This window comes from Adiantum capillus-veneris, chromosome 19 (genome assembly GCF_014529385.1).
Source record: "Adiantum capillus-veneris isolate H3 chromosome 19, ASM1452938v2, whole genome shotgun sequence".
Lineage (NCBI taxonomy): Eukaryota > Viridiplantae > Streptophyta > Polypodiopsida > Polypodiales > Pteridaceae > Adiantum > Adiantum capillus-veneris.
In genome coordinates this window covers 40,733,036-40,744,953 of record NC_140949.1, presented here as the reverse complement: position 1 = coordinate 40,744,953, position 11,918 = coordinate 40,733,036, and the positions used below count along the sequence as shown (strand labels likewise).

The 11,918-nt window shown below is 42.5% G+C and overlaps 1 protein-coding gene across 3 annotated transcripts; it reads left to right on the top strand.

The window, feature by feature from the left end:
* Positions 1-1,006: 1,006 nt before the first annotated feature.
* LOC147433880 (protein PHR1-LIKE 3-like) lies at positions 1,007-4,557 on the top strand. Of its 3 annotated transcripts, XM_086490507.1 has the most exons (8): positions 1,101-1,242; positions 1,848-1,897; positions 2,386-2,593; positions 2,675-2,751; positions 2,860-2,917; positions 3,000-3,057; positions 3,137-3,206; positions 3,278-4,557. In XM_086490507.1, exons 3-8 carry the CDS (start codon positions 2,386-2,388, stop codon positions 3,980-3,982), a joined length of 1,176 nt encoding a protein of 391 aa, XP_086346633.1. In that variant the 5' UTR covers positions 1,101-1,242; positions 1,848-1,897; the 3' UTR covers positions 3,983-4,557. The 3 variants fall into 3 exon arrangements, with proteins under 3 accessions (XP_086346632.1, XP_086346631.1, XP_086346633.1); XM_086490506.1 differs by lacking the exon at positions 1,848-1,897 and having other exon boundaries at positions 1,007-1,242; positions 3,009-3,057; XM_086490505.1 differs by lacking the exon at positions 1,848-1,897 and having other exon boundaries at positions 1,007-1,242.
* The last annotated feature ends 7,361 nt before the right edge of the window (positions 4,558-11,918 follow it).

Below are 11,918 nucleotides of genomic sequence, written 5' to 3'. Positions count from 1 at the left end.
ATACTCGTGCACTCCTATCGTCTTCATGTTGAATCTTCAACACACCATTCCCCACGGAAACACTACCCCTATCCATCCAAGCTTCAACCTCCTCAAAGAGAGGAAACAGTAGAGGTGGGACTTCTCTTTGCTCTATGTTTGTAACTAATTTATTGGCAGCCATGCGTCTCGCTTGCACACATACCATTTAATCTCATCTCAAATCAGATGCTTCACATTGCTATAATTGCAACATTTACTTTGCAACTGTTCTTTCTTCAACACAACAGGCACACTTGAAAGCTCATACCCGTTTGAAAAAAAAAAAAGTACATCTCCATATAGAAGAAATACCTGAAAGTTTTATCTCTTGGGTTAACATCTTTGTATAGGAGAAGTTACATGAAACTCTCATTTCTTGGGATATGACTACCCATGACACCAAGTAGCACTCCACATTTACGAAGGGGCACATCACGGACCCCCAACACTATCTACAACAACAGGGTCCTTAATGAAGACCCCTTCATAAGATTGATGGAGTACAATTCCGTGGAAGTCCCTTGTTTTTTAGGGTGGGAGGTGGCTCAATAATGTGGTGGATCTAGAACATGATCTTGTTTGTTCCAACCATTGTGCAGATGTTGTCTTGATTTCATCTTTCAACCTCATTACGCCTACACCTAATGGCTTAAGCTGCTGTTCCCATTTACTCGCTGACCCATTATGCAAAAGGTACACCTCCGCAAGTCCGAACCTAAGCTGAGACTGAAGTTTCTGGACCTAACCTCATACTTACGAACCTAACTAGTTAACCACATACTCAAGAGGAGTTGAGTGGCACTCTCAACTTGAGTCTAGAGGAGAGGAGAGGGCTCTTGATTGCCTTCCATTTTTGGTGCTAATGATTGAGGTTGTCTCGTGATGGCATGATGCATCACCTTCTTCAAAAGGCATTGATGGGGTCCTTATAAGGACCTAAATAAAATATTGAAGCTCTTGTCTTTAATAGAAGGACAGCATATTCGCCGCGCGTATTCTTGCGGCTTGCGGGCATTTTTTCGTGGACGCGCACAAACTACATTTTGCTCTCTCGGCTTCTGCAGGTGTCCGCGTCGATCGACCAGCTACCAGCAGCTTGTGTTACGGCATCTCTGCATCTTTATCTGCATGCCTGCGTTGCCCTCTTCATCTCCGCACCCTTGGCTTCCTTTGAAACCCGCAGCTATTGGAACTCGTCATTGCCATTTGCTCAGGAAACAGGTGAACTTGCGCTTCTACCTGATCAGCTTGGGTTTTGTGATCTTAGGAAAGGAAGGAAGGAGAGAGAGAGAGAGAGAGAGAGAGAGAGAGAGAGAGAGAGAGAGAGAAATCGATTGCTGGCAAGCACGGTGGCCATACATTCATCATCCCCAGATGGTTCAAATCTCTGACAAGAAATTGCTGCTTTTTAGCAAAGTAAGACAAACCCGGGCTGCTAGTCAATACCCCATCCCATGACCTCACTGCAAAAAAACATTGTATAGAGAGAGGCGCATGCATATTTAGGTATGTTTGCGGTAATTTCATGGCTGGATGCGTTGCCTTCAGTTCCTATGCTGACATTGTGGATCAAGGTGCATATGCTTATTTAGGCAGCAGCTTTGGCATTAGTGAATCGACTTAAAGGAATGGTTCTGAATTGTGAACGGGCTTAAGCTTTTCAGTTACAAGAAATAAATCGTGCCTGATGAAAGCTTAACTGATCTATCTTTGTTAGAGTGAGACTAGCTTGCCTCCTGCTTGCGGGGTCGTTTCTTCTGTTGTCATTGCAACTTGAAATTCGGTGGCTTTGACACATGAAATTCATTTTCCTATATGCTTGGCAGGATCCAGAAAAAGCTCAAGTTCCCCTATATTTGACAAAATCTTGGTAGAGGTGAGGGGTTTAAAGAAAACCTATTCTCTGCCAGCCATAACATGTAAATCTTTGCACTTTGAGCGCAGAAGCAGTTTTGTTTCTGAGCATGCAGCTGAATGTCTGGTAGAGAAACTTATTAGTTGGCTTGCAGGAAGCACCTTGGCAATTATTGAACTAGGCCCTCCTAGCCTGCGACCGATCCCATATCAACACCCATAAACCTCCACATGGCGGCTTCATGTGATTTGCCTAGCACTTCATGTACCTTGCAAAGATCTCAGCTTCTCCTCAGTCTAAACATAATGTTAAAAAGAAGTTATCTGTTTTGCTTCTCAGTGATTATCTGAATACACAACTATGCCTAACTAATGTCTGATTTATAATGGGTGAAGTTATGAAGGCAAAGTCACTTTCTTTGTACCATCAAATATCCATTGTCTTTTTTCTCTACATTTTTGGGATGCGATTTTAGCAGGGTTGCTGACTCTTGTATGCTTTCAATGCAGATGAATGGTATGGATACATGCCAACATGTGACTGGGCCTTTTTGTCCTCCTCATCTCACGAAACCACTGGCAACACAAATGCCTTCAGCTATCAATTCAGAAGGTGGGGCATTTTTTCTCTCAACAGACCCCAAGCCGCGGCTTCGTTGGACAGCTGAGCTCCATGAGCGATTTGTAGATGCAGTTGATCAGCTTGGAGGAGCGGAAAGTATGAGAATGGTTTTTTGTTGGAATTGGGTTAAAATTTACTGGCTTTTTGGAGGCTGAGTAAGAACAACTAAATTGGCAGAGGCTACGCCCAAGTTGGTTATGAAGCTTATGAACGTAAAAGGTCTCACGCTGTATCACTTGAAAAGCCATCTTCAGGTATTATGGTAATGTTATCTGGGTGTAATATTTTACTTTTTGAATGTTGTTGACCTTAAATGTCATCAACAGAGTTTGCCTGATATTTTTTTCTTGACATGTCACCAGAAATATCGGTTGGGAAAGCATTCAATTAAAGATGGCCACCTGGGCGGAGGACAAGCCAGTAAGAATGTAGTCCTTTTACGTACATATGGCTGGATTAAACTTCGTATTCGCTTGAAATGTGCTTCTTTTCATTTGATTAGTACTTGCAGGAGCTTCAGAGCTACCATCAATGCCCTTGTCAAACCAAGCAGGACCTCAGTAAGTGAATTTCCGACACCCATTGTTTTGAATACAAGCAGCCACGCCTTAATTGAAAGCTAGCTCTTTTGTCTTTCAGCAAGATGCCTATTACGGAGGCGCTACATATCCAGGTAGAAGTACAGAGAAAGTTACAAGAGCAGCTTGAGGTACCAAATATCTCTGTTAACTCTATGACTACTCTAGTGAAAAGTGTATTGAGTGAACTTTTTATGCGTAGGTTCAAAGACGCTTACAGGTACGCATCGAGGCTCAAGGAAGGTATCTACAATCCATACTTGAAAAAGCGCAGGAAACTTTAGCCGGTCAGCCAATCTCAAGCATGGAACTTGGAATAGCTCAAGCAGAGCTGTCGGAGTTGGCAGCGAAAGTCTGTGTTGATATCCCAACAGGCACCCTAGGAAGGCATGACACAACGGAAGAATGTGACTCCGGTGCCATGGCAGAGTGCTCATTTGAAAGCTGTCTTACAAATATGGCCCAGAGGGAGAGGCTTGAATGTGCTGATCATGGGGACTCACATTGGTTCAGTAAGAAGAGATCTAGGTTATTTGTTACAGATGTTGGATCGGATGAGCATCTCAAAGGTTTGAATGACTTGCAACAAGACAACAATATGAACACACCAGGCTGCCTAAGTTTGCGGATGTCACAAACCGAGGGTCTAGGTCATCATCCTCATAAGAGGGTTCTAGTAGACACAGCAGAGGATGCCAAGTATGGAGAGGAGAGGCCACTCTTCTCCAAAGCCCCTGTCAATGTGGGAACTTTTGATATGAAGAATGAGTTTAGAGGGAGGGTAAGTGAGGCAATGAATGACTCAAAAGGGATCTCGACGTGCACAATGGCCGGACGTGGATTGGACCTGAATATTGTTGATAATGCAAGTGGGGGTATTGATGAGGAGACCCTCGTAAATTGCTAGGGTTAGACACATGTGGATATGGCTTGGTATGATGATCAGGAGATTGTCATCTCTGTTTGCTGCCATTTGTCATAGTTTAGCAAACCTATGCAGATCCGGTGCATGATGCAAAGTGACTCGAAGCGAGTACTTTGCATATCTGCAAATCAAGCCTATCTGTAAAGTTAGAGCTGTGCATTTGGTATGCCTTTTAGAGATCCAAGGGGGGAATTTTTCATAGCAGATTGGTTTTTGCAACATAAGTTGTGTAGGAAGGAAATGCATGCGGTTGTTTCCTATATGGTTCATTCAAATATCGCTTGCCCAAGGAGTGTGTCTTCATATAAAATGGAACGAAGATGGTAGAAGGGTGGGTGATAATGTCTCTTCGTCTTTCTTGATAGAGCATGATCGTTGTACCATGGCTGGAGACTTTACACTTCTTTTGGAAGAATGCTGTATTGTTGAGCACAACTACACCAATATGCCCCTCATTGGCAGATTGTTTTGTAAAGCTTCTACTGTGTTCAAAGTTTCCTTTTCATGCAGAAATGTGCACCAAAATGAGTCTCTTAAATATCTTCATAGCAATTCAAGCTCCTCTAATCCTTATCAAAGATGAAGATAGTTGCTATCCCCCATGCATGAGCTCTTCCTTCTCTTCCTTCTACAAAGGAATTGGGTATAGTTTCGAAGATGGGGCTGTGGTATTGGGACAGTTTTTGTGAATTGTAAGTTGTGAAGTTGTCATCGTCACTTGTTAGCATGTACTCTCCGGGGCGGGAAGGGAGGGGTCACTAAAATTATGTAAGATAGAATGGGGGTTCAACATAAGGGTCAATTTGTTTCTTGAAGAGTTACTAAATTTTTTCTTGCTTTAGGGGATTTTAATTTGAAATAGTGCATAATTTGATACATAAGGGATGCTTTTATTATAAAAACTGTTTTAAGATAGTTTACAAGCAAATAGGTTTCCTTTAAAGTTTTATGTCAGGTCATAAGTAAGTGGAAGCTAGTGCTCACATGTCTTGGTATGTAGTATGCTTTTCCTTGTTGAAAATGAAAAATTCCAATTGTAATTTCATTGAAACTTATCATTTAAGGGCCAAAATGGGGCATCTAAGTTCTGAATCCTTGAGACTTTACATTTTGGCACAATCCTGATTGTCTCATTAGTATGACAATAAAAATCAAGGCCATGAAAATGTTTTTTTTATAAAAAAATTGGTGGAATACTGTAGCATAGGTATGGAAGACCAGTTGTAAAATATAAATTTTATGTTGGATATGTAGCCTCTTGAGCTAACTTGAGAGAGAAGAAGAATAGAGAGCGAGGCAGTAGAAGACTTGAAGTGTGTATCGAGTCTTTTAGTTTCTATGTGGGCAAATATGCAAACCCAAAACTGAAAGCAAGACTTGCTGTCTTCATCCACTTTCCTCATCCAATGAATGTGAAATGCATGCATATGCGCTTGCGTGGAATATATATCGGTTTTTTTCTTTTCCTGTGCATGTTGCCACCACTCTTTCAACACCGTTATAATTATAAGTTGATTGGATTAGAAAGCGGCATAGATTGATTAGTACATGTATTAGTTGATAGATTAATTAACATATGTTATCTTTCTTAGCCAGCTTGTGTGCATTGTTGAAAGGAGCTCATTAAGTTGGAAATGTATCTATTACTTTTGTGTGTGTGTGTTTGAGGGTATAAAGATGAGGTGCAAAGCCAATTCATGGCTTCTTCCTCACTAGCTACTTTATTAGTGATGAGCTCTCACTTTCAGTCACCAAAATTGTTCTTTTCCTTTGTAAATTTTCTTCATGTTATCTCCATTTGGAGCATGCTCATTGAGGGCTACATAAGGAGAAGAGAGATGGATGAAAGGTTGGTAAGCCTAATAACTTCATATGGCAGACTAAGAATGATACAAGACAAAAGATAGAGAGCCCCCTAGGCCACATGTATAGTGAGCCAGGGTAATGTCGGGCATATATCTCTGTCAAATACCACGACCAAAAATAAAAACCTCATTCCAAAAATAATAAACAGGCCTAAAACGGGCAAAGTACTGGTCCAAACCCTAAAATGCACCTCGAATCTTGTCAAACAGTGGTATCGGGAGCCAACCCACATCCATGGGCTAGTGCATGTGTGATGAGAAGCACATGATGTGAAAATTGTAAGCAAGAGGAATAACATTTGGAAGGTGAACATAATTCTCTTACGTCCCTTCTCACCAATAGATGTGGAAAAGTTGCTAAGGAAAATATAGGAATCTCGGCAAGTCTAGAGAAGAAGAAAATCCCAAAGGAATGGGAATCAAAACCACAAAACGACGACCCATACAACACCAATGCGACCAAAGCAATGATGAGCGAGGTTGAGATGACACCGATCAAATCACACAAGATGTTGATGGAGTGTCCAACTATAAAACAAGTCGTTTTAAAGTTATAGAGGAAGAGACAAAACTAAGGATTCAATAGTTGATCATTGATGATCACCACTGAGATAGAGAAACCTGGTTTAGTAGTTTGAGATAAGACGAGGAGATTCCCCTGGAAAAGGAGGGAGGAGGCTGTCTTTAGGAAGCATAAGGTGCAAAACAAAGACGTACCCATAATACAAGACACTAGTAAGAGGATATTTTGGCTAAGTCTCCACCTATGAGAGCAAGCCCACCAACTGGGTCATGGAAAAATAACTATGAGAGATTCCATTAGGAAATATTTGGACTTTGAAGGGGGTCTTTGGTTTAGGGAAAGGTTAAGAACTAGCCAATGAGAGGAGGGTGGGTGATATCACTTATTACCTAGGAAATGGTAGGGGGACCAAGCAAATCACCTGGATTGAGTATCATGGAGTACAACCAGCAAATAGTGTAAGGGTGGGTTCTACAAGAAATGAAAAAAGGTAGTGCCAAAGACGGCACAAAGTGATGCAACCCCTTCTAGGCATGCTTAAAGGTGCATTTCTTTAGTCGAATATTGGCACAAATAAGGTACTATAAAAAGAGTACAGAGTTGCTCATTCACAAAGCCCCACTTTCCCATACAGTCAAAGAGATGCTCAATAGCTATCAATGCGAGTTTAGAATGTGGGCAAAAAAACTAAACTTTTCTCTAAATACTTCACTAGAAACCAATCCTTTCTCTCTCTAGTCGTTGCCAGTTTCTCCCCCCCTCTCTCCTTAAAGGGGGTCCCTCCAAAAACGTGCTAATTATTCCCTCCCTCTCTCTCTCTCTCTCTACTGTACCATCTGTCACTCCTCTTCACTTCACCTTGCAAATTGCTTCTCTTTCCTTCCTTTCAGTTTTTCCTCCTGACAGCTCTGCAGCAGAGGTTCCTCCTTTCCCTCCTCAAGCTTACTGCATTCTCCTCAAGTTGAAGTTCTCCATTTCTCCATGGGCCTCACTAAACACCTCTAGCTAAAGCTCAAGATCTGCAACATATCCTTCTGCTAGATCATCCCTCTTTCTTTCCTCAACAGGTTTCTTGCTCCTTCTCCATTAAGCTCTCTAGAGAGGATCTGCTTCCTCTCAAGCTTTGTAACATTATCTTCCCCATTAAGCCAACAAGGAGGTGGAGCAATATAGCAATAAGTGGCATCCTTCACCTTTGTGTACCATCAAGAATCTTGCTCTTTATACAGCTGAGAACATGGATGTGCAATGTCTAATCATAAGTGTTTGTCTGTAGGTTGTGCCACTATTCCCCATGGCATCATCAGGTACTCGATGACTTAGAAGTGTCATTGACTCTATTTCATGCAGCAATGTACAAGATGACAATGGATATTGGGTGACGATGGAGTTCAAACGAATGATGTGGGTGACAATGCAGCCGAGCTCAAGAGGTGCGCACAAGGTCTCAAGGAGACACATGGCTTCTTGAGCACACCATTGGAAGGGAAGAATCATGGAGTTCAAGCAAATACGAGACGACACATTAGGAAGAGAATGGGGTCTAGGAGGACCTCTTTATTTGGCAGTTTAAGGAAGTCAAACCTTTAGTATAAGAAAGTAATCAAAGGAGAGCTTTTGAATTCAAATAGGCAAAACGGTTTATTTGAATTAAAACTTTCTCCCCAAAATGGAATTTGAAATCTAGCGGGTAAAACCATATCATGTAGCATATCTATGGAAAGAGCTTGACGCATGGATTACAAATCTATAATATCCACTTAAATTGAAGATCATGTGTGGAGTTATGGAAGGCCGAAAATCATAAAATTGTCCACCTCCTTTTTGGGAGGAAAAGTGCATCCTTTGACTACTCTTACACATCTCTTAAACATCCACCATTCTTGCATACATGGCATACACCTATTCGTCCAAATGTTAATCACCTCCATAAGCTCATGGAAAATAAAGAGGCCCTCCTAGACCCCATCCTCTTCCTAATGAGAGGATTGCGAAGGTGCAACATGTGTATGTTGCTTCACAACTGAAGCTAGAGACAACAGTGGCTCCATCAAGGTTTCCTGCAAATTGTAATTTTACTCCTATTTCAAGTTTTTCGATCGTCTATTTAGTATTTTTTCCTTGTGTGTTGCTTTTGATGATTGTAAGATTTCCATTGCTTGCAGATGTTTTTCCATCTAATTTTGTAGAGTGGGAGCCAATAGAGTCCTTCACAGAAACTTTTGAGGCCATCCACACTAAGCTTGGCAAGCTGCTGTCGTGCAGCTCCGCTTTCATGGAAAGAAAAAGAGCAGAAAAATGCAAGCTAAGCTTCTTTGAAGCCTACACATTTAGTGAGCAGTGATCAGGGTTTGATAATAGGTCAAGTTTAATGATTAATGTATGCCAGATGTGGCTTAAAAAGGCCAACTGATGTCTTAATGATGCTAAAAAGGACTATGTTTGAAGCGACCACAGATGGGATATTATGATCTAGAAATGTAGTGCTTGAAGTGCTCTATCGGCCTGTCTTTACGGCTTGTCGATTGGAGCTACGGTGAAGAAGTTATGGCATATTGAAGTTCGAGTCGATTGCAAATCCGTACCGGATTGGGCAACTGTAGCTGAGGTGACGAAAATGAAATGAATGCACGGACCTGAAGTGCTCACTTTGTGGAGCGCATCGGTCTTTTCAGATTAGCAATCGGAGTTCCGGTTGCCAAGTTATTGGCCGTTAAAGATTCACCGGGGCCCGGTTTCGTACCAATCCAGTCCGCTCGATTGGAGTGCCATTTGGGAATTTTGACCTGCTGCCAAGGTTTTGGAATGCAATGACTGTGGGGAATGCCTAACACGGCTGCGGTAAGAAGCTTTGGGCTATTTTCATAGAGTGACAAGGAAATTCCTTTCGGCAAAAACAATCACCTATACTTGCATTTTAAAGGCATGTGGCATTATACGAGATGTTGGAGAGGGAAAGAAAATTCACGATGATATTGTTAGTCAAGGACTACTGAAGGAAGATGTTGTGCTTGGCGATGCTTTAGTCGGTATGTATGCCAAATGGGGTGTACCAAGGTTGTCGAGTGCTTGGTATTGCTTGTGCAGCGTGTATGCTTAATGTGGTGCCGCTACGAAAACACGAAAAGCTCTTGATGATCTCATTGTTGAAATGTCGTCTCATGGAGTGTAATGATTTCCGACATGTATACCAAATGTGGCACCCTTGCTGGCCGGCATGTATGCCCACTATGGAGAAGCCTCCCATATTCTCAAACGGGCATGGCCGCCCAAGCAACTTAAATGGCCAGCCAAGCAACTTAAGTGGCCACCCTCATTTTAATAAGGGTGTGAAGCCAAGGGGAGGAACAAAGGGATGGCGGGCTGTATCAAAGCCCGACGCTTTTCATGCTGCCCATCCAATTCAATGCCACGTCAACAGGGGAGGCTTCATGTGCCACATCACCGACGGCGCCGTCGGTGGGTAAAAGAGGGAGTTTTTTCTTTTCAAGAGGCAAGAACGAGGAAGGTCAGAGGCATGGGGGAGTAGGGTTACGAAGAGGAGTGGAGAACGTAGGTTGTGGGGAGACTTGGAGTGTGAGGGCAGAAGGAGGAAGTCTCTCTCTCTCTCTCTCTCTCTCTCTCTCTCTCTCTCTCTCTCTCTCTCTCTCTCGGGACCTTGAAGCAATAAGGAAGAGAAGAAGCTTGGGAGGAGGAGCACATAACGAGGTCGAGGTCAAAGCAAGCTAATTCGAGACAAGCAAAGGACACTGAGGAGAGGAAGAAGGTTTTTGGGCTCTCTTTCTCTCGCTCTCGGCTCATCGTCGACTACTACAAAGCATCGAGAGGCAAGGCAAAGACTATACTCTCTCTCTCTCTCTCTCTCTCTCTTTCTCTCTCTCTCTCTCTCTCTCTCTCTCTCTCTCTCTCTACCTTAGCAAGCAAGAAGCATCGAAGGGCAATTAACAAAAGTTGAACGAGGGTAATAGGGTAACGTTAGCGAAGGCAAGGAAGTGGAACAAAGGATGCTTGAAAAGAGGTAATCAAAGGTATACAGAGCCTGACGGAAATCAAGGTAAGTCAATTAGAGGAGACAGAAAAATTTGTGAGCGGAAATTAAGCAAGTGCAAAGGATAAGGAGCAAGAAGCTGCGGAATATTTGATAATAACTGAAGCTTGATGATCGAGGCAGTGAACTGAATTGAAGATTGCAGAATCCACGGGCAATCGAAGTAGATAAAGCGACATGAGGGAGTTACCATCATCGTCATCGACTAGAGATTGATTAAATCATTGTTAAGCCCCGGTGTCGTTAACGGCCCAGTTAATACTGTAAAGCGGGAGCTTAAACTCTTGGTTAGCAGATGATCCAAGTGACGGCGCTGTTAACAGCCCGCCTTGGCTAAGGATAAATTGTACTCAAAGTAATATTCAATTAATTGATGATTGCGGTGATTGGCAGAGCTGTCATTGTCTCTTGTTCTCTCTCTTTCACACCTCCGAGTAATATTCAATTAATTGATGATTGCAGTGATTGGCAGAGCTGTCATTGTCTCTTGTTCTCTCTCTTTCACACCTCCCACAGCCAGAGGCCCGACGCCTGCCCGGCTCACGTAGCGCCCGGGGCGGTCACTTATCATAAGCTTCCTATATCACATGCGTTCAAGAGGTTATTAATAATACCTCAATATACATACTATATTTACACTACGTGCCTATTTAAAGAACCCCCACCCCCCTCTGTATGTATACATTTTGATAAATTTTGATCTTTTAATAATCCTCTCAGGTTAACTCACGTGATAGCATACACATTCTAAAAAGTGACCACCGCCCTGGGACGTAGCGAATACATATCCCTCGACATCTTTGGTGAACCCAATGCGAAACGAGCCAGGGTGGGAGGTAAAGATGGAGAATTTAGAGCAGATGATGAAGATGATTTGCAAACGGTTTTGATGATAAGTCAACAGTTCCAGATTTTTCGAAGATGCTTCAATTGGTTCAAGGATCGTTGCTTGAAATAGAGACCGTAAAGAAGAAAAATCAGATGGATGAAGCTTTGGATGCAGCTTTAGATGCAGTGTACGACGAAAGACGACTCTTTGATGGATACGATCCAGAGGGCTACCTAGAGTGCTATGAGCTGGAGACCAAGGTAAGAGGGATACCAGAAGAATTGATGATCGAATCTTTTGTGCAGTTACTGAGTCCATATGTGAAGGAGAGGATTCAAGAAGTTACCAAAGCTTGCAAGGAAAACTGGGAGTATTTCAAAGAAGCTATTGTGCAAGTACGTTATGAGCACTATGAAAGCTATCAAGAACAGACCTCAAGTCTACCAGACTATGCAGATATCCGAGGACAAGTATGATCAAAGTTAGAAGCTGTGATTGATGAGTTTATTGTGCAGGATGCTACTTTCTTACAAGGCTAATGATGAAGACATAGTCAAAGCTGTGTATGCAAGGTTGGGTTTTGCAGATGCCGTGCATGAAGTAGAAGTCCTTGAGGGTGAGTCTCTATAGCCTCAAACTACACAAGGTGAATT

Bases quoted from the DNA above. Each gene is read 5' to 3' on its own strand.
- LOC147433880 (XM_086490505.1), top strand. From the start codon at position 1,150: ATGCCTGCGTTGCCCTCTTCATCTCCGCACCCTTGGCTTCCTTTGAAA. The intron at 2,594-2,674 runs GTATGAGAATGG...CTAAATTGGCAG, and splicing joins TCAGCTTGGAGGAGCGGAAA to AGGCTACGCCCAAGTTGGTT. The intron at 3,207-3,277 runs GTACCAAATATC...TTTTATGCGTAG, and splicing joins AGTTACAAGAGCAGCTTGAG to GTTCAAAGACGCTTACAGGT.